This window comes from Helianthus annuus, chromosome 1 (assembly GCF_002127325.2).
Source record: "Helianthus annuus cultivar XRQ/B chromosome 1, HanXRQr2.0-SUNRISE, whole genome shotgun sequence".
NCBI lineage: Eukaryota > Viridiplantae > Streptophyta > Magnoliopsida > Asterales > Asteraceae > Helianthus > Helianthus annuus.
Genome location: NC_035433.2, coordinates 54,579,549 through 54,600,910, shown reverse-complemented (window position 1 = coordinate 54,600,910; position 21,362 = coordinate 54,579,549). Strand labels below are relative to the sequence as shown.

The window sequence follows — 21,362 nt, the reverse complement described above, 5'->3', positions numbered from 1 at the left end:
TATGACGAGTTTTCTGGTATAAGATCCATCATATTTTCTGGTAGAACAGGTACATCAAAATCTGACATCCGTGACCCTGCAGCACTCCAAGGTCTCATAATTTCTGATTTCCACATAAATTTTGATTTTGGAGTTTGTAGATTCCTTTCAGAAAAAGCATCAGAAATTATGATGGATAGAAATCTGGGGAATGGTAGATGTGAATCTATCTTTCCAGTTTTGGTCAGAATTGATCTTTTGATCAGATTAAATATTTCTGTTCCAAAATCAATATTCAACCCAGTTATGAGGCTGAACATGATTGTTAGAATATTCATATTTATCTGATCTGTATCTCCAATCTTGGATGATAAACACTTATTCAGTATTTCCATTAACACTTGCCAGAAGGCAGGCAGCTTGTTCCTCTTGAACTCATTGATTTTTGAAATCTTTGCCTTACATCGCATTACAGCATCAAGTTGTTCAAACATGTCTTCTTTTGGTGGTGCTTCTTCATACTCTTGATTTAGGGGTAGTTCCAAACATTCCCTTATTTTATCTGGTGAGATTGTGATGAAGATATCTTCCCACACATGTGCTCTTAGCTCCAAACTTGTGCTATGAGGTTCGAGAGTTTTTACAACTTGTTGTAGCAGTCTTTCTGGTACCTCTTTGGTTTTTGTAAGGGCATGAGCTATTGGGCTTTTGATCAGAAATTCAATGAGAATTTGACACTTCACATCGTATTGTTCGATGTTATTATTCATTGCTTCATTGTTGTTCTTCAAAGGAAGATATTCAGCTTCAGTGATTAAGGGAACAGAGTGTTCAGCTGGAGGTGGACTGTTGTTGGTGGCAACCATTTAGGATTTGGGTTTTTGCTTTTGAGAAGGGTTTTTAGGGTTTGAGAATGAATATTGAAGATGAACGTCTCTGTTTTGGAGGGGATATTTATAGTGAGCTGAGACAGAGATTTTTTAGTGTTTTTCGTGGGTTGTTTGTATTCAAGGTGTTTTATGATACCTTAATGATGTTTTAATCTTTTACAGAAGCAACCGTTTTTGAAAAACCTTTGGTTTATCTCTAATTTAATGTATATCTCGTTAAAGATAATTAGAGATTCCAACGATTTTTAAAAGGATAAACACTAGTATCCAACTTGCACCTTTTTATGCGGGACCCTTTTCGATTTCAGACATGGTCCAATCAAAAACCTTTTCTTCAATTAAGTGCTTTCCTATGTTGTCCTTTTAATGATATATATTGAAAAATCTCTAAATGTTTCTTGAAGAGTTGAATTTTCTCATATATATCATCAGAAGACATTTGATTCATTTATAGGAGTCTGAATCATTTTTTTTTAGATGAGAGGGAATGAGTGGAATTTGAGAAATCTTCTTACCTTGATCTTGTGAACTCCACACCTTTGTTCTGGTGTGTCAGGAAGTCTTTCTCATATAGCTTGTTCCAGTCCTCAGAAAAATTTGAAAGAAACTTATCTAAAAATAATCTAGTTGTTTTTGTAAGTTTCTTTGAATCTGATCAGATTTAAAAAAAATTAAGCAATCGATCCTTCTTGTTTTAAAAAAATTTCTTTTGATGTTTTGTATCAATTTTTCAATTTATCTGGTGATTTTGAATCAAATTCTGACGATTTAATGGAGTTTCTGATAAATTTTATCAGATTCTGATGATTTACTATATCCTATCAGATTTCATTTGATCCTTACCAGATTTTCCTTGTTTCCATCAGACAAGATTTCTTTGTTCCCCCTAGACCTATTGATATTTATAGCTAACATGTGTTTAAGAAAAACTTATTATATTACTAAACAAGATATGGTTAGAACACACACAACAAAAACAAGAACAGATAATCCTAACTACTCATCCTCCTCATCCAACACGTTATACATGCACTTCACATATAACCAGAGACTGGTTATTCTTCCTGTATGATAGGTTGATGGAACCAAGGAAGCAACTCTTAAGTTTTCTTGAAGTGCCAGTTCAGCTCTTGTATAACAACTTCTCACACCTCCAAAGTCCAGCTGACTTGTGATTACCTTGGTTACAAAACGAGGGTAGATCAGAAAAGGATTACGGTCATGGACGTTTCCTTCTAAGTCTCTCATGAGAAACTTAGCATAATTGTAAGGTTTTTCCTGTACAATTGCATGCGCCACTTCCATCATCCTGTAAGACAGCTCATTAAAGTGTCCAAGCTTTTTTGAAAAGCAAACACTTAGCTGTGTTACCAAATACTGAAAAGGTGGTATGAACCCAGACTTGCAAATTTGCCTTGACACATTGTTTGAATTGTAGCCCAATTCAATCAAGGTTCGTTGCACCTCTACCTTTTCTAATATGCTGATCTTTCGATAATCACCCAATTTGAGGACATCTCTAAGTGTTTCCTCTTTTAGGGTGATCTTTACCCCCCATAACCTTACACTTTATCCACATAGAAGTGCCACTCATAACGACTTGAGCATTCCACCAGAACTCTTGAAGAAGGTCTGGATATATGGTGACATGTGTTGACATGGCAAAGCCCACGGGACTTCGCATGATCATATTGTATACAAACCTGCAGTCCTCCCATGCAGGTTGGGAGTCTTAGTCTGAGATTATGATTTTCATAAAGGTTGAGAGGGAATTGGTAGGCTTTCTGATGGTAGGCTTCTGATGGTAGGATATATTGTATAGAAGGTCTGGATATATTGGATCTTAGTCTGAGATTATGATTTTCATAAAGGTTGAGAGGGAATTGGTTGGATTCCATTGATTTTGGGTGACTCATTTGAAATAAGAGGTTTTCTGATGGTAGGCTTTTGAAGAGAAGATTTTGTTGTGAAGAATGTCTTTTTCAGATTGATAATATTTATAGGTGAAAGTGATAGTTCCATATTAACAAAAAAAAAAATCTTCTCTTCAATTAAGACGATATCTATTGCAGTGAATATGACAGTCTACTAAGCCTTTTGTGTGAGTAAGCATTCAATAGGTGGGTGGCTACTTTCATAGCTCCTAATGATATTGGTGCTTACGTGTTTCTGTTAAACTCCTTATAACCGAATGACGTTGCATGTTCAAAAAAAATTTCCTTTTGTGAAAAGACATTTGTAACGATTGAATACTTTGGATTTAATTTTATCTTCATGCATGTCATCAATGTTTCCCCCTTTTTTAAAAAAAAAAATTAAAAAAAACTATAAATTTATACAAATAGAATATGTATGAAGATATGGACTTTTGATGATTACTGATTATTATGTACATTTAAACAAAAGTTCCCGATGAATATCAAAATTTCTGGTAAATCATCACATTTTATTGATGATTTATTAAATCTTCTGATTTTTCATCAGATAGATGAATTTCTGCATCAGAATTTTGCTTAATTGTCCTTTCATTCTCAGTATCTTGGTGATTATCAATTTGGTTTTCATTTTGTCTTGCTTTTATTTCTGAAACATTTTCATCTCTTAAGTTGACCATGCCAAGTTTGCTGATCAAAAAATTATGTCTCTTTTCATCAAGAGGTTTTGTAAATATATCAGCAATTTGGTTTTCAGTTGGTACAAAATACATTTCAATGTTACCTTTCTCCACATGATCTTTTATGAAGTGATATCTGACATCTATGTGTTTGGTTCTTGAGTGATGAACTGGATTTTCTGTTATTGCAACTGCACTCTTTGAATCACACAAAATTGGTATTTTTGTCAGATTTACTCCATAATCCTTCAGTTGAGTTTGCATCCACAGCACTTGTGAACAGCAACTTGCTGTTGCAACATATTCTGACTCTGCTGTTGATGTGGCAACACAGTTTTGCTTCTTGCTTGCCCAACATACTAATTTTTCCCCCAAGATTTGACAAGCACCTGATGTGCTTTTTCTGTCAATCTTACACCCTGCATAATCTGCATCTGTATATGCAATTAATTCAAGGTTTGTATCCTTTGGATACCAGAGACCAAGTTCTGAAGTGCCTTTTAGATATTTGAAAACCCTTTTCATAGCTTTTAAATGAGATTCTTTAGGGTCACATTGATATCTGGCCAGAAAGCATGTAGCAAACATGATGTCTGGTCTACTTGCAGTCAAGTATAACAATGACCCTATCATTCCCCTATAGGTTTTAATATCTACACTTATTCCATCTTTATCAGAATCTAATTTGTTCCCTATTGCCATGGGAGTTTTTGAAGCAAAGCAGTTTTCAAGTGAATATTTTTGTAGAATTGTTTTAACATACTTTGATTAACTCAGAAATATTTCATCAATTCTTTGTTTGACTTGTAACCCTAAGAAAAAGGTTAATTCACCCATCATGCTCATTTCAAAATGGCTGGTCATTAACTTTTGAAACTTTTTGCAAAATTTTTCATTTGTGGATCCAAATATAATGTCATCAACATATATCTGAACCAACAAGGTATGACCTTTATATGTTTTGAGAAAAAGTGTGGTGTCAATAGTGCCTTTGGTAAATCCAGAATTGAGTAAGAAGTTTGATAGTGTTTCATACCAGGCTCTAGGAGCTTGCTTCAATCCATACAAGGCTTTGTTTAATCTATAAACATGATTTTGAAATTTTGGATCAACAAAGCCTTCTAGTTGTTGCACATAAACTTCTTCTTCAATTTTACCATTTAGGAAAGCTGATTTTACATCCATTTGATAAAACTTTGAAATCCTTGGATGCAGCATAAGCAAGAAAAATTCTTACAGCTTCTAGTCTAGCTACTGGTGCAAAAGTTTGATCATAATCAATACCTTCTTGTTGACAGTAACCTTTGACCACTAACCTTACTTTGTTCCTTGTGATTATGCCATTTTCATCAAATTTATTCTTGTATACACATTTTGAGCCTTTGACGGATTTGTCTTTGGGCTTAGGTACCAGATCCCATACCTTGCTCTTTTCAAATTGATCCAGCTCTTCTTGCATAGATTGTATCCAATCTGGATCATTCAGAGCTTCTTTGGCAGATTTGGGTTCTATTGTGCTTAAGAACCCAGCATATGCACATTCATGTGCAGTTGTAGATCTTGTTCTCACACCATCAGCTGGATTGCCAATGATATTAGAATGAACATGCCCTTTGATCCATCTTAACTTGTTTTGAACAATTGGTGTTTCTGGTGGATTTGAAGTTTCCCCCTGTTCAGTTACCCCTGTTTCATGTAAAGCACTAGAATTTTGATTCTCTGTTGTGCTATTTACTTGTTCTTCAGGGTTAGTACATGATATTTCTGATGATTTAAATGTACAAGCTTTATCATGTTCTAGAAAATCTTCTGATATCATTTCAAAGAGATGCTCATAATTTTCTTGTTTGTCAGAAAAGTTTATTTCTTTCATGTATTCATCAGAAACTTCAGTCTCTGATGAGTCATCAAATGAGACATATAAACTTTCTCTGATTGTCCTTGTATTAAGAATAAAAATTCTATAAGCTTTTGAGGACAAAGAATATCCAAGAAAAATACATTTTTCTGTTTTTCTGTCAAATTTTTCAAGGCTTTCAAAATCATTGAAGACAAAACATCTACAACCAAATGTGTGTAAAAATTTTATACTTGGAATTCTATCATTTATAATGTTATAGGGTGTTTTGTTTAGCCTTTTGTTGATAATAGTTCTGTTTTGAGTAAAACATGCATTTGCAATTGCTTCTGCCCAAAAGTGAGAGGGCATTTTGGCATATGCAAGCATTGTTCTGGCAGCTTCTACGAAGGTTTTATTTTTTCTTTCACCAACCCCATTTTGTTGAGGGGTTCTGGGAGCAGAAAAGTCATGAGAGATTCCTTTGTTTACAAGAAAGCTTTCAATTTTTGAATTTTTGAATTCTATCCCATTGTCTGATCTAATCCTTCTTACTGTTAGTTTTAACAGATTTTCAATTTTCTTGATAAAATTAATGATTAAATCAGGTGTTTCACTTTTCTTTCTCAAAAATTCAACCCATGTATATCTGGAAAAAATCATCAACTATTACTAGTATATATTTCTTTCCAGAAAAACTTTCTGTACCTATGGGTCCACACAAATCCATGTGTAAAAGTTCTAAATTTTGTGTAATAGAAGATTCAGAAATTGACTTGTGAGAGCTTCTTTTTGACTTTCTCATCTCACAAGCATCACAAATTTTATCCTTTTTAGAGGATATGAAAGGTAACCCTTTTACCAGACCTTTACTTGCTAATTTGTTTAGGTTTTTGAAATTTAAGTGAGCCAATCTTTTATGCCACAACCAACTACTTCCTTTCTTGATTTTTGAAAATAAACATAGTTTAGGATGTTCATTTTCTTCTTTGAAGTCAAAGTAATATATTGATTGTCTTATTCTTTTCCCACTCAAATATATTTTATTATCATCCATACCTATTAGCAAGCATTTTTCTGGTAAAAATGTTACCTGAAAACCTTTGTCACAGAATTGACCACAACTTAGCAAATTATACTTTAAGCCTTCAACATAGGCTACTCTTTCAATGGTCAAACATCCATACCTGATACATACGTATCCCATTATCCTACCTTTCACTCCATTTCCAAAGTTCACCATTTTACCCAGCTTTGAGACAAAGTTGCTGAGTAAGCTCCTATCTCCAATCATGTGCTTGGAGCTTCCTGAGTCGCAGTACCAGATCTGCTGCACATGATGGTCCTGAAATGAAATGATTAGAGGGTTTTAGGTACCCAGGCATGCTTGGGTACACTTTCTGATGATATTCTAGTTCTATTATTTCTTCTAGATGACCTTTCATCAGAATTTCTGTTAAATGCTGAGCCATTAACATAATTTTTCTTTTTCTTTTGGAGATGGCGTTGAACAAGCTTCAGTATTTCAACACACATACAGGAATCATCAGAAATTTCTGATTTTCCTTCTTGTGATGGAATGAAGGGATAGTTTTGAAAAGATGAGTGAACTTCTTCTGGAGTTTTTACAAACTCTTGACTGTATTCACTTCTTTTTGGTTCAAAATTTTGCTTATCAAAGGAGTATTCAGAACATGTTCATTTGCAAGTTTCAGAATCAGATTCTGATAAGAATTTATCAGAAGTCTGTTGAGTTGCTTTTACAAAGACAGTGGGTTTGTTATTATTTGTTCTTACATAACCCAACCCTTCTCCTTTGTTCTTTGGAGTGGACTCTATGAAATTTATGAATTCTTTTGCCTCTTGAAAACCTCTTACGTTAATTTCTTTATCATTGATTTTCTTGTAAAGATCTCTTCTTTCATTTTCATAGAACTCAATTTTAGCTCTTTGATCTAAACTTTGTTCTACAAGTAATTGGTTTTCAAGAATGATTTTATTCAAGGTCCTCTGCAACTCATCAGATTTTTTACCATCTGATTGATGTTTAACTTGCAAGTTTAAAAAATCTGACATGAGCTCATTTAGCTTGTGTTCAAGATCAAGATTGTTTAAACTTACCTGTTGTCCTGAAGTCTCTGGTATGTCATCAGAAAGTGCCATGAGACAGAAGTTGGCCATTTCTTCTTCTTCATCATCAGAAGAATCATCAGATAGCCATGTATCTGTTCCAGCAATTAAGCTGACTTGCTGTTGTTGCTTCTTAGCTTCCTCAAGCTTCTTTTCATAGTAAGCAACATCTTTCAGCTTCTTGGTCTTACACTCAGATGCATAATGACCTTTTTGCTTGCACTTGTAACACACCACCTCAGCCTTTCCTTTATCCTTAGATCTAACTTCTTCTCTAGATCTATCATCCATCCTCCTTCTATCACTCCTCTGGTACCTCTGGCCTCCTCCCCTCAACCTCTGCTCAAATGTTTTGGTGAGCAGTGCTATTGCATCAGCAAAGGCTGAAAAATCTGATGATGAATCAGAAGTTTCAAAGACCTGGCTGTTTGATGGTTGTGGATCATTGGAAGTTGTTTGTCTTTGTGAGTTAGAGATAAGAGCTAAAGATCCCCCTCTTTGAATGGTTTCTTCAAATATTTCTTCCTCTCTAGGGATCAAGATGCTATATAAGTCATGAAGACTCATGTTTCCTAGTTCTAAGGTTGAGGACAAAGTCATTGTGAGACTTCTCCATTCTCTAGGCAAAGCATCAAGAAATTTTATGTTTCCTTCATCATTTGATTTAGTTATTCCAAATTTCTTTAGCTCGTTTAAAAGTTTTGTTAACCTTTGATATGTGTCATTTAACTTTTCATTAGGTAAACTTTTAAACCATTCATAGGATGAGACGTTGTTTGTTCTCTTGTTTCTTTTCATCCTTTCTCCTCCTTCACAAAGATTTTCCAACTGATCCCATATTTCCTTAGCTGATGTACAAGCATCAATTTGTGAAAATATGTCATTGGGGATGGCCATTATTAAGAGTGATTTTGCTCTTTCATCCCCTACTACCAGTTCCTTGTCTTCCTCACTCCAAAGTATTTCACTTTTGGGAGCTCGGGAGGCAGGGATAGCAGGTAGTTGGTTAGTTGCTGGAATTGCAGGTATTTCTGTCATTGGTATATGTGGACCCCTTTCAATGGATCTAAACAGAGCTCGGTCATGACCATTAAGGAAATTGACCATCCTGATTTTCCATTGGGGGTATTCCTCCCTGACCAGAGTCGGAGGTTTGGACATAGAACCAATATTGAAAGCATTATTACAGGTTTGAAAGCTGACCATATTTAGAAAAAAGAAGAAGAGCGATTGATCGTTTGAAAATAATTTATACAGTCTGCTCTGATACCAATTGTTGGACCCAGTATGGCCTTAACAACTTCTTGTTACATAATATGGCAAGTGATTTCAGTATATGTGAAAAAGATGTGCGGAAATGGAAATCAGACTTTCAAGAAATAAGACCTACAGAATTATCAAGTTTATATCACTTTGAAACAAATTAGTTTAACAAGGTGATTGTAAGATTATTATCTAATACAAATGAATCTTGATTTCTGTGGGTGAGAAGAGCAGTGGAGTTTGGGTGTTTGTATATGAATGCTAAGCTTCAAACTCAAGTATCTTCTGCCTCTCGAGCCTTCTATTTATAGACGGCTGTGGAAATGAATAAACAATTGTTTATTCATGCAACAAGTCCTGCGTAAAGTAGCAATTTGACATATTCATTGAATCCATCGTTCAAGTTGCATTTGTAATCATGAAAGCCAATAATTTCATGCTTCGGTCATGGGTGACAGGATAGAGTTGTGATTTTTAGACAAGTGGGTCTTTCATCAGAATTTCTGATAAACCACTTCATCAGAAATTCTGGTGAACAAATCATTAGAAAGTCTGATGATCAGAATTTGTCAGAAACTGATGATATTTCATCAGAAATATCATCAGATCCATCAGAAACGACCTTCTCTGATAATCCAAATCAACTCTTGATTAGGGCTGTAAACGAGCCGAGTCGAACCGAGCTCGACCCGGCTCGAGCTTGGCTCGGACTCAATTCGAGCTGGCTCGGCTCGAGCTCGAATTTCAAATCGAGCTGAGATTTGAGGCTCGAGCTCGACTCGATTAAAATTCGAGCTAGCTCGGCTCGGCTCGATCTAGCTCGAATTAACAAAAAAACCGCAAAATTTACTACTTAAAAAACCCTAAAAATGAATATTTTCATAAACTAAGGGCCATAATTGCAATTATATTTAACCAAATGGCTAAATATGCAAGTATGCTTAAATCTCTTTTTACATTTTCCTTATCTACTTTTATAGGGGAGATACTCCCTTAGTTTTTGTCTTTTGAGCGATGTGGGACAAAAATATGAAGGATGTAAACCTTATCGAGCTGGCTCACAAGCTCGCGAGCCGAGCCAGGCCAAGCTCGAGCTCAACTCGCTTACAAACCGAGCCGAGCCGAGCTGGCTCGTTTACAACCGAGCCAATTTCGAGCCGAGCTCTTTTCGAACTTTTTTCGAGCGAGTTTCGAGCGAGCTGCGAGCCACGAGTTTTTTGAACACCCCTACTCTTGATCAACTTGTGATTCTTTGTAGTAGATACTTTGCTTTTTAGTTGTCCCAACTGATTTTCTTCATCTTGCTGTGTTCTTCAGGACTGTTATCTTCTTCAGAGATCCAGTTGATTGAGATGTTCTTCAATACTTACAAATAAAGTTTCCTAACAAGTTTCATCTGTTAAGGCTGTAACACTTCCCAACTTTTTCAAGGTTTGGCATTTTGTTTTTATCGATGGCACGTTGTTTATACATTGTTTTAATGGCGTTTAGTCAATTAGTGTTGTTTTTAATAATACATTGTTTGGCATTATTTGGCGTTTTATATAGAAACAACATGCTTTGCTAGTATCCGTTCGCACAGTTTTCATACTATTAGGCGTTTTGGTGTTTGTAGGTTTTGGCGTTTTATAATCAATTTTTTTATTAGTAGAGAATTAGATAAATAAACAACAGAGAATTGGATAACAAACAATAGAGAATTTCTTTTGGCATTTTGAACCTTTTTGAATACCTTAGCTAGATGCCAATTTTCCTACATAACGCCCGTCTTTAGAAGAAGCTTATTTAGTGGCATCCTGTATTTTGGTTTGATATATTCTTGTTTGGTGACATGTTGAAGATCAATGCTTGCTCAAATGCTATTATAATAATGGAGTCCAAAATAGCATTTTTACACTGGTATTGATCCCTTCATGCCATCAATATATACATCAAGAACAAAGCTTACATGATGACATATCAGTCTCATCGGTCTCCTTTTCTTGAATATTTGTCCATCTTATTCAGCAAAAGCTTGTAGAGATACCCACCTCAGAGAAGCATCCATTCAGTGAAACTTCATTCAGAACAATACTAAATATAGAAGAAACGAGGTTTGCCATCTGTGTTTTTTAACTATTTTTTTGGCGTTTTAAAGTGAGTGGTTTCTAGGAAACATGACATTGTTTTTGAGTGTGATTAATTGATTGTGCAAAGACGTCTCTCTTATAGGATGTTTTTGGCACGTAGTTTAGTCGGGATTTTATTATAATAAATGATATTAATAAAGTAACCGTCTTTTCGGTTACTGTGTTTATTTTACTTTTTTTGTTCAGCTTTTATGAGTTTTTAGGGTGATAGACGTCCTATATTCCAAGTTTGCCGATTTTTAACGGCGTTACGTAGTTTTTGGGGTATTGTATTTTTATTGTGGTTTAGATAAAGATGGCACTTTGTTCGATTATCTTGCACCTTATTTTATACTTTTTTTGAGTTTTTAATAATACTATACTTGTCCAAACTAATTTTATTATAGTTTGGGAGTTTTGTGCGTTTTATGGCATGATGGCGTTTCACAAGCATTTTGTCTGTGTGGCGTTTTATTATTATTTTTTTTATTATTTTGTTCTTAGCTGAAAAATACATAACAAACAACTGAAAAAGAAAATAAAAAAAAATAGAAACAATTCATCTTCCAAATCTTCACTGTCACCAGTTTCTTTTTTCTTTGAAACATCTTCACTGACGGTTTGACTTTGGTATACTTCATTTTGTTTTTTTGTTGTTGAAGTAGCTTTTTGTGGCCGTTTGGAAGCACAAAATGACGTGAGTTTTTTTGTTTGAAGTTCATCTTTATCCTCAACCCACTCATCAGTGTCATCCGTCTCTTCATGCCATTCAAATATTCATCAAGAACAAAGCACAAAAAATGACATAAGTCTGACATCAGCATCTTTTTCTTGAAGATTTGTCCATCTCATGCAGCAAAATGTTATTGAGTTACACCCCTCAGCTAAGAATGCATTCTGCGAAACTTCGCGTAGAACAATATTGAATATACAAGAAACGATGTTTGCCATTTTGGCGTTTTACTGAGAATATAGTGTATCTAAAAGAAACATCGATTGGAATCTTTGATGTTTGGGTTTTTTGGCATTTTCTAAGATGATTGGTATATAGTAAAATATGGCATTTTTGAGTTTGGTGTATTTGATGTTTGGGATTTTTGGCGTTTCTAAGATGAATGGTATATACTAGTAAATATGGCGTTTTAGGGTTCGGTGTGTTTAATAAAGGTCTGAGATGTTGTTTATATAGGATGTTTTTGGCGCGTTATGGAATTTTATTCATGAATTTGGCGTTTTGGGTAGAGAAGTTGTCACACCCCAACCGATGGCGGAAACATCGAGGCGTGGCACTGAGCGAAACAGATTGTCCAGAAGTTTCCATAACAATTATCATTACCAACCAATTTAAAATAACATGTCCCATACCATGTCTCGAAAGGCAAACAAATTATTACAGACAAAATCTAGGCAATTAGTTATGTTCCGACAACTCAGATTCAAATTGTATAGACAACTATTTGTTGGCCTCTAGGACCTTATTCTAGCCTCGCTTTCCTAGCAGATAAGCATGCTAAACACCTGTCACATACGTTAAAATAAAGTCAATACACATAGTGTAAAGGCGAGTAAACAAGTTTGATAATAGCATATAGAGTTCGAAATAGTTTACGCATAACCAGCACGTACACAGAGGAAAACGAAGCATGTTAGTTATCGATATGAACCTATCGATACCAATGACTGCGGGTTGACTGCCCAAGGCAGTTCGCAATACATGATCACCACTATAATCCATGTAAGTAATTGTCCTTAACAACCCCCGTGTGAACGGGTGCTGAGTCCAAACTATAGTACTATCGTCGTTAAGGCAGGTAGACAACATTCTATGTGTAAACATAACAAACAAGCATTCATTAAGTCACGTATAACATGCGGTAACGGTTAGCGTTTAAAAGTATTGCGTAGTGTGCTTGATTGTGATTTAGAATATGTAACATATGTAACACCCAAAAGTGCATAAAGCAAAAAGGGATCGAGTATACTCACAACGGTTGGTGGATTGAAGGGAGCGCTTGAGAGTAAGGTTAGCCTGAATAGTTCGATAGCATAAAGATAAGTGACGCGTAAAACGAAAGCAAGTATTGGTGGGTCGAACAGCTGGTCGATCGGATGGTAGTCCGATCGGACAGCTGATCGTGCGAGTGACAGTTTGTTCGGACGGCTGTCCGGTCGGATGGCCGTTCGAGTGGATTGTTTCTTCCTTTGAGAAGGATGTGTTTGTGTATGTTGGTTTGACTTTTGAAGTTTTTTTTGTAGCATTTTGAAAATATGAAGTGTCTCTACCTTTCAGGTCGGTCGATCAGACGGTCGTTCGATCGGCCAGCAACCCGTTCGGCTGGCACTTCAGCGAGAACAAGTTCTCAGCAGGATGCCATTCGATCGGACAGCGGTCCGGTCGGGTGGCAACCTTAGTGCATTGAACATGTTTAAAAAATCGATTAAGTGTTAAAGTCCAAGTATCTCATGATCCGAAGGGAAACCCGGTCGGATGGTAGTCCGATCGGATGACAATTCGTTCAATACTCATACTTCAGATAAAGTTGGTTAAGTGTGGGACCCAAGGTGCTAGCCGTTCGGCTGACCGGTTGTTCGGGTGACTGTCCGTTCGGTCAGAGAGTTTCCAAAAGGAGAAAGAATGAAAGTGACATGGGTATTTATAGAGTTCCAAAAGAAGAAAGGGCTGGCCGATCGCCCAGGCAGCTCGATCGGACAGCCTGTCCGATCGGACGGCAGTCCGGGCGGACGGCTGGTCGATCGGCTGGTTGCCTGATCGATCGGTCGCCTGGTTCGAGTGTTCGGTGCGACGAGTTTTGCTGTTTCGATTTCGATTGCGAGCGATGCGATGCAATGGAGTTTCCTAGACAAATTACTTTTAATCCCAACTACTCATATCTCGCGCTATCTCTTCTCCACTAATTATCATACTATATCAACATACAATCATCCTTATTTTGTATTCGTTTTGCGATTGCGATTCGATTGCGATTGAGTTTGATTGCGATTCGATTGATTACCACACATAACATAAATAAACATGCACTAGTAACACATAAGGCACACACACGTATAACAATCACCAAAATGCGTAATTCGAGTTGCGAGCGCGATGCTGATTAGATTAGCTTGATTATTGTTTAGTTGACTTTATCGCATTGTTACTTCCTATTGTTCACAGTCGTAAAGCGATTCGTAGCGATAATATTCATCGATTACTGCGATTATAATTAATTACTCCACATAATACAACTAACGTAAAACATAAAATAGACTAACTATAAGTCAAGAAGTCAAAACAGGAATTAAGCAAAGAGAGACAGATTGCAATTAGCAATCTTTTCTTCCTTTGACTTCAATCTTGACTTTGACTTTCGAAACACTGGGGTGTTACAGAAGTCTAAAGACCCTTTTACCCTTAATGAAGCTCGTCCACTTAATAGAATTGGTGTTATTTACGAAAACGCCACCGCGCCAATCTAGTCCATAGATTGTTTCGATCGAACGATCCATAACCGTTCTCAATGTTCTCACACTATTCACCATTTTCTCTAAATCCGGACCCTATATATATAAACGTAGAGGAAGGTTAACGTATATTACGACTTAACGTACATCACGTATGACAGGTAATTACGCACATTCATTTTAAAATCACGCACGTTATAACTCAAAAATCCAAAATCACGCATGTTGAAACACAATAATCACGCATATTGAAAACATTAATCACGCATGTTATATAACAAATCACGCACGTTGTTGTACGTGAAATACGTTAAGCCGTAATGTACGATATACTTTCTCTATAAACCTATATATATATATATATATATATACACGCTTCCTCATATGAAAATGTTTACTAGTAGACGGGTCTTACAATATACCGAGCAAACAACATTGGTAAAGGTACCGTATTCGTTTTTATTTTAGAATTCTCGACGTGACGGTATAAAATCATTGAACACAAAGTAATATTCGCAGTAAAGTATTTTTTGGTATCGTAAGCTATATCGAGTGTCTGTACGATACCAGTATCATAACAGACCGATATTGACCAAACAACACCGGTACGAGTATTCGTTTTTATGGGTTTTCAGTCGATGTAAAAAAGTGTCAATTGGCAACAACTGCTATGTCGAGTGCCGGTATCATATTGGTATTATAATGAACCAGACCGATAATGACCAAAGGCCCACAACGAAGCCTACGGGAATCCCTCTGGTTTAAAAAAATTTATATAACCAACAGTTTAGAAACAATTAAGAATAGATTCAAAACCACTAAAACTATTCGGTCTCGTCCACCCACCCAACCCATCTGGTTTGGTTTATCATTTCTCGAAACTGTTGCTAGCGGTTTGACCCAGAATTTATGGCAAAAACATTCCAGCCAAACTGTAAACACCCCTAATTTTCATACATGAGTTGTTGAAACGGTAGAAGGTTTGTATAGTTGTTGAAGTTGAAATATCAAATGGTAGTCATGTCATTATGCATGAATGTTTTGATAACTAAACTATAGATATCTATAGATCTCGTTTCCAAGAAAGATTATAAACGATAACCATAGAGGAGTTTGTTGTAGTAACTGGAATGTATAGGTAATAGGCTAAACGAAAAAAAAAATGAAAAACGACATCTAACGTCTATAAAATAACAAAAACAATATGTACGTTGACTAATTGATTTATATAATACGAAAAACTTCTATGAATAAAAAAACAACGATATTTGTAAATTCTATATTATAAAAAGTAATGGTTTACCTATATTTGTAAATCTATATATATTAATAAAGGAGATGATTTGGGCTATTTGTCCTTGGATGGTGAAGCCACTTTGATGATGTGGCATGTTATGGTGGATTAGAGGTTGATTTTGGGAGGGAATCCATCTCAATTCTCAATACACAAACCAAAATCAACTCTGGACGCGGGATCCGACTACATTTGGGTCACCCATGTTTTCAAATGGATCATATATATTCCTTTTTAACGCTTTCTTCTCTCCCGTAACTTCATTTTTCAGAAACCCTAAATACCAAACATTCTTCTCCTTCACGCTACAGGATCCCAATGTTCATCCTTCTCCTTCTTCAACTTCTTTGATCCATCTGGTGGTTGATTCTATCAACAAACCCTAATCGCCAAGTAAGTTCTTCTGTTTTTGTGTAGATCTACGAAATAATTTCAACCAGAAAAAGAATAAAAAAAATCTAGATCTGTTGGATTACAATTGAAAGCAATAGATAAACAACCCAAATTTCAATTTCATTTGGGTTCGGTCAGTGTAATTATGCTCATGGTGCGTTCAGTGTTTGTTGAATAATTATTAAAGGTTCTCTTATTTTCTGACGATGTATTCTTATACTATGTATATCCAATTACTATGTATATCCAATTACTTAGCTGCAATATGATTACTTACTATGAAGAATTTTTAGTTGTTTTCAGAGTTACTTTGCTGAAATATGATAGCTTATTTGATTCATATACAGATTCTAATTTACCAGCAGTTTTTTCTTTACATATGAATACAATGAAAGTTCATAATATGATTAAACAGTTATTTTATTCTAATTTCTTTTTTTTCAGATATTGTCGTATCAATTCGGCACTTGGTTCTTTAAGGTGCTCCTTGATCCAACTTCTTCTCAAGTGGTACTAATATTCTTTTATATGTTTTTACCATTATTTCAATTGATTTTAAGAATTGTTATAATAATAATTTTTTTTTGCAGCCAGTGCCTCATAATGTCGTATTAATTATCAGTTCTTCAAAGGGTATTTTGAGATTTATTTACGTACATATAATGAGGGGCATCTATGCATTCGGAAGGTACTGTCGAGAGTTTTAACTTTCTGTCAAATTATCAAAGCTCTTTGAAAATCACCAAGTTGTATGTGCACATGGTAGTTGAAACTGGCCTTTTCAATTGTCTCTGACTTGGTATGCTATTTTATAATTAAGAACTTGGTATGCTATTTAATAATTGTTTCTCAATTTTAAGTGAAACAGTGCCAAATAAATGAAAAATTTTCCCTTCTTTAGTTAAGGTTAATAGAGTCATGGCCGTAATGGAATGTGCAAGGGTGAAGCTACATAGGAGCCAGGGGATACAGGTAACGAGTCAGAGTAAGTTAAGTTCGATTGGCCAAAATTTCTAAATTATAGTTAGAAGTATATTTTATCTTTTATATTATAAACATCAATTTTCACTTACATTTTATCTTTTGGATCGCCGGTGAACTAGAACCTGACAGTGTTCCTCCCATTTCGTAGGTATGGTATTGAAGCCCCAATACCATTGACTATGTGTGTATTAGACAAAAATTTTGATCTTACTGATGAGTATTGTCTTTTGTATTAAATTTCTGGTTGAAAATACTTTTGTACTCAAAATGGGAAAACATGTTAATGTGAAATTTGTAGTAAATATTCACAATTTGATCTTTCAGTGAACAATGCTAATATATTTGATTGATTAATGTTGTTGTGTTTGATTTAAAAGTTTTCTTTCATGAACTTGGTATGTGTCTTTGATATATTAATGTTGAAAATGAAGGTTTTTTTATTAGTTATATGATCCTATCATCTGTTTGCTAAAATATCTTAACCAACTTTCTATTTTGCTTATAATATTTTTATTTTATTATTTATAAATGCATGGATTGAAGATGGGTACCTATCATGGTTCATTAAGTACTAAAGGTTTATCAAAAACTCAACTTGGTGGTGTCATATTTGGTGCCAATAAAACAAAAGTCAGCAAATGCATTTGCAAGAAACTCTTTGGTGAGTTATCGATTTCGACTGATGATTACTTTTTTTCTCATGCAAATCCTTCGTTCATGGTTAACCTGTAGGTACTATTGCACTTAATAATTCTTCAGATGAACTTAGATATGATCATGTGAAATCAGTTTATCTTCTTCTGCAAAGTCACCAATATGCACCTCCTTTTAACGGGTCAAAGATGTGCGTAGAAACTTTGATGACTTCCCATGTAAGGTTTTAGCATTAATACACTGTGTTTTTATATTACTTTTACTAGATATTTCACTTTTAACAATTTTATATAATGTTTTGTGTAGGAATGGTATCCTCTTTATTTCAAATGGTTAAGGCGAAAGCGTGAATTAGAGGTGATAATCTCAACCTGGGTTATGTGTAATTTGTAAATGGGTTGATTGTTGTGTCTGATACATTTTTTTTATTTCTTTGTAGTTAAATTGAATTAATATGGCCACTAATGTATATAATGTGGTAAATGTGAGAATTCTATGCAGTTTTTTTTTTGTAATTAAATGATACTCATCCATCAAGTTCATTACTTGAACTCGTGCGAATGCTTTGAATGCTTTTTGATGATGAACATTTGGGTTGGAAAACAATCACGAAATGTAGGAAGGCAAGTTTTTTTTTTACTACACATAGTATTAGCCAAAGTGTTAGAAAAGTCCTGTTGAGCCGATTTGACAGTGGAACGCCATATAAGGCCTCGAGGTAGTCTAATCTGTTACTCTCTTTAATTTCACGTACGTTTTCATTTTTTTGTATGTTAGTGAACTAGATATACATGTATTTTTTCCTGCCTCGAGGTTGACCCGTTTATTTTCAACCATATATCTTTGTTCAACTTATTTGATCTATTAGAACAAAACATAATCTGATTTGACCCATTATTAATTACGTAAGTGAATCACCATTGTCGGCTCTAACCTGTAATCCTTTTCTATAGGGTTGTATTCATCAGGAAAAAGCTAGGGTGATTCTGCAACATTATCAACGGTACTTCCTTAATAGCTACCTATACTAATTAAATTTTATATCGGCGGTTCAGGTGTGGTAATGTCGTCATTCTTGAGCTGGATAAGAACGGGAATCTGAATAAACAGTTTCGATTATTTGAAGCGGCTCAACAGATTTGTTAATAAGATCCACAGTTTCGAGTATAAATAGTTTCGAGTATTTAAATGTTAAATGGTTAAGTTTTGAAGTAATAATAGATTTGAATGTGCAGCTTATTCCCAACCTTTGAAGTAATAATAGAATTAAAGATGTTAGTTTCTCAAATTGTTGAGTTTTGTTATAGTAACAAGGAACTTCAGATTATTGTAGGAAGAACTTGTGCGTGGAGAAAAAGGGCACTGGAGATGGTATTGTGAGCTATGGAATGGATGATGGGGATGACATTTATATGCTTTCTTGGACATGCACCATTATTTGACCCCACAATGTGTTGCGTAGGTTGAGTATTACTTTGAGCTTTGAGCAATATCCATGGGTCGGTTCATGTAATGGGTAATTTTGTGTGGGTTAAAACAATTCAGGGTCGGTAATTCAAGATGATGTGTGATTAACTTCAGTGATCTGAATTGGTTTTATATTGTGATTTGGGTAGATATATAATGTAGATCAAGTATTAAAATCTTCATTTTTGAAGGGATATAATGAAAACTGAAACTAATTTTTAAAGGATACAAATGAAAATTACCATTTTTTAAAAGATAAGAAAAGTTCCTTTTATTTGTTGTCTGATATACTTTAGGTCCACACTGAATGACTATAGTGCCCTCAAATCACAAATTCACACCTAACACTTAAAACAAATGTGACTTTTCTGTCTTTTTTTTTTTTTACCTTTTACAGCTCCTTAGGGTGTGCTTGTGCACTCCCCCTCCTAATAAGGTAGACATGCCACTGGTTGGGAAACGGGTCAAAACGAGTATTTGGGGTATGTAGGTGTTCTCCATTCACTCTTATATTTTATATTATTTATTTATTTTTGTAATCTGAAGAGTAGGTTTGTATCAAAATTTCAGGTTGGTATGGAAAGTCTCCCATTGGAGTTGGTTTAATCTAAATGAATGTATTTATGCCGGTTTAGAAGTTACTAAACTTATCGGCTATCTGTAAGTTTCGTGAATTCCTTTGATGACATGCATTTCTTGTGTTTTATTTTAAATGGATCAAATGAGTAGAATTTAGCTAAATGACCTGCATAATTTTAATACTAAACCGAAAATGTTTTTGTTTTGACCCTTGCTTTGTTCAAAGGTGCTTATCTTCATGTGTTCAAGCGAAATTATTCAAGATTCGCAGCAGATATGCAACAAGTTTTAAGGCCTGAAAGACACCTTAATGGTTCTACTGTGAATCATTTTTGGTCCATGTTGAAATTACTTGATTTTTTGGTTCAACTTGAAAATATACCAAATGATGTCTCTGAATTGGTCTTAAAAGTAAAACTTAAATATGTTGATTTAGTAATTTTACAATAGTTTTTCCCTTTTACTACAATATAATACTTCACTGAGGTAAAAAAGATCTCAATGTACAACACATGAAAATAGACTATTATGTAAAGAGTCTGGTACTTTTGGGAACACATGAACTGAATTGCTTAATGCTTAACAAGACATTTACTCAATTCGGTTAAAAAATAGGATCATTTCTTATTTTTATTTTTTTGTGTTTGCTGTGTAGTAGTTCTAGGGTTCCGTCACCTGACCCGCCCGGTTTGCCAGGGATTCTGATGATGGTTTAATGAGGTTAAAGTGTTGCTCCTCCAAAATGGACCATGCAAATTATTGATGACATGAATCATAATTACCTAAAGTTATAATTTTGCTTAAGCTATAATATTATTGAAATACGTAGACATTATAATGTATTTTCTTATCTTTTAGAAATTGTCTCTTACTCCACTATTGTTTCCTTTTTTTCTCATTTTGAGATGATTGGGAATATATTAGTTCTAAGGCTATGTGTTATGGAGGCTTGGTTGGAGGCTCGGTTGAAAAAAAAAAGTGTTGTCACATAGGTAACACGCAGATACACTTATTTCTCACCTACAAGTGCCAAAAAGAGGTGTAATGGAAGGGGCTTAGTTGAGGGCTTGATTAGTGAAATAATGGATGGGCACAAGTGAAATAAGATATCTTTGATTAGAGGCAGTTTACTTATCTTTTAGTGTGTTAAATTATAATTTGAATGTGTTACTGGGTTGATGGTCAAGTGTTTGAAACTTTATTAGATTATGTAATGTGGAAATTTTCTTAAAATAATAACTATTAATTATTTGATGATTTCCTAATTTAATTCATATAGGAATTAATTTACTATAGAGCAGTATACAACACATAAAATACGATATTACTAATTGTTGGTCTACTCTTTTAACAGTCGGTATAACAAAGAACAAGCAGCTCTTTCATAGTTCATATCTTTCCAAAGCAAACCGAGAGAAGCACCAAATAAATGCAACATTTCTTTCATTTCGTAATATAACAGTTAGTAGTCTATGTAATATGTCATTTTATTTGCATTTATTTTATTTATATACACAATGTAAAGTAGACTTATTCAAAGATTGGCCACTTTATTGTATTTGACATGATTTATGTATCAAAGTTTGATATAACATTTTTTACATTAAGAAGCTTTGTTTCGTCCTCCGGAATGACGCGTTGCATATGTTAAGCAAGAAGTTTGGGTTCCAGTAATTTAATATTCTTTTAATAATCATGTAAACGAATA

At 34.7% G+C, this 21,362-nt stretch overlaps 1 protein-coding gene and 2 long non-coding RNA genes across 7 annotated transcripts; all 3 read left to right on the top strand.

The window, feature by feature from the left end:
* Nucleotides 1-15,692: 15,692 nt before the first annotated feature.
* LOC118483333 lies at nucleotides 15,693-16,936 on the top strand. Of its 2 annotated transcripts, XR_004870430.1 has the most exons (4): nucleotides 15,693-15,970; nucleotides 16,415-16,480; nucleotides 16,561-16,769; nucleotides 16,872-16,936. It is a non-coding gene; the product is annotated as an uncharacterized LOC118483333 (long non-coding RNA). The 2 variants fall into 2 exon arrangements; XR_004870421.1 differs by lacking the exon at nucleotides 16,872-16,936 and having other exon boundaries at nucleotides 15,706-15,970; nucleotides 16,561-16,838.
* A 441-nt stretch (nucleotides 16,937-17,377) lies between these two features.
* On the top strand, nucleotides 17,378-18,017 carry LOC118483324. Of its 2 annotated transcripts, none has more exons than XM_035979019.1 (3): nucleotides 17,378-17,615; nucleotides 17,744-17,826; nucleotides 17,915-18,017. In XM_035979019.1, the coding sequence occupies exons 1-3, from the start codon at nucleotides 17,483-17,485 to the stop codon at nucleotides 17,999-18,001; spliced, it is 303 nt and encodes a 100-aa protein (XP_035834912.1). In that variant the 5' UTR covers nucleotides 17,378-17,482; the 3' UTR covers nucleotides 18,002-18,017. The 2 variants fall into 2 exon arrangements, with proteins under 2 accessions (XP_035834912.1, XP_035834901.1); XM_035979008.1 differs by having other exon boundaries at nucleotides 17,381-17,615; nucleotides 17,714-17,826.
* A 559-nt stretch (nucleotides 18,018-18,576) lies between these two features.
* On the top strand, nucleotides 18,577-21,096 carry LOC118483313. Of its 3 annotated transcripts, none has more exons than XR_004870325.1 (6): nucleotides 18,577-18,611; nucleotides 18,932-19,066; nucleotides 19,473-19,557; nucleotides 19,646-19,735; nucleotides 19,881-19,975; nucleotides 21,009-21,096. It is a non-coding gene; the product is annotated as an uncharacterized LOC118483313 (long non-coding RNA). The 3 variants fall into 3 exon arrangements; XR_004870318.1 differs by having other exon boundaries at nucleotides 18,932-19,070; XR_004870340.1 differs by lacking the exon at nucleotides 21,009-21,096 and adding an exon at nucleotides 20,310-20,957 and having other exon boundaries at nucleotides 18,932-19,070.
* The last annotated feature ends 266 nt before the right edge of the window (nucleotides 21,097-21,362 follow it).

Coding starts and splice junctions, on each gene's coding strand:
- LOC118483324 (XM_035979008.1), top strand. CDS start 17,483: ATGCATGGATTGAAGATGGGTACCTATCATGGTTCATTAAGTACTAAA. Junction 17,616..17,713: donor CATTTGCAAGAAACTCTTTG/GTGAGTTATCGA, acceptor ATAATTCTTCAG/ATGAACTTAGATATGATCAT. Junction 17,827..17,914: donor AAACTTTGATGACTTCCCAT/GTAAGGTTTTAG, acceptor TGTTTTGTGTAG/GAATGGTATCCTCTTTATTT.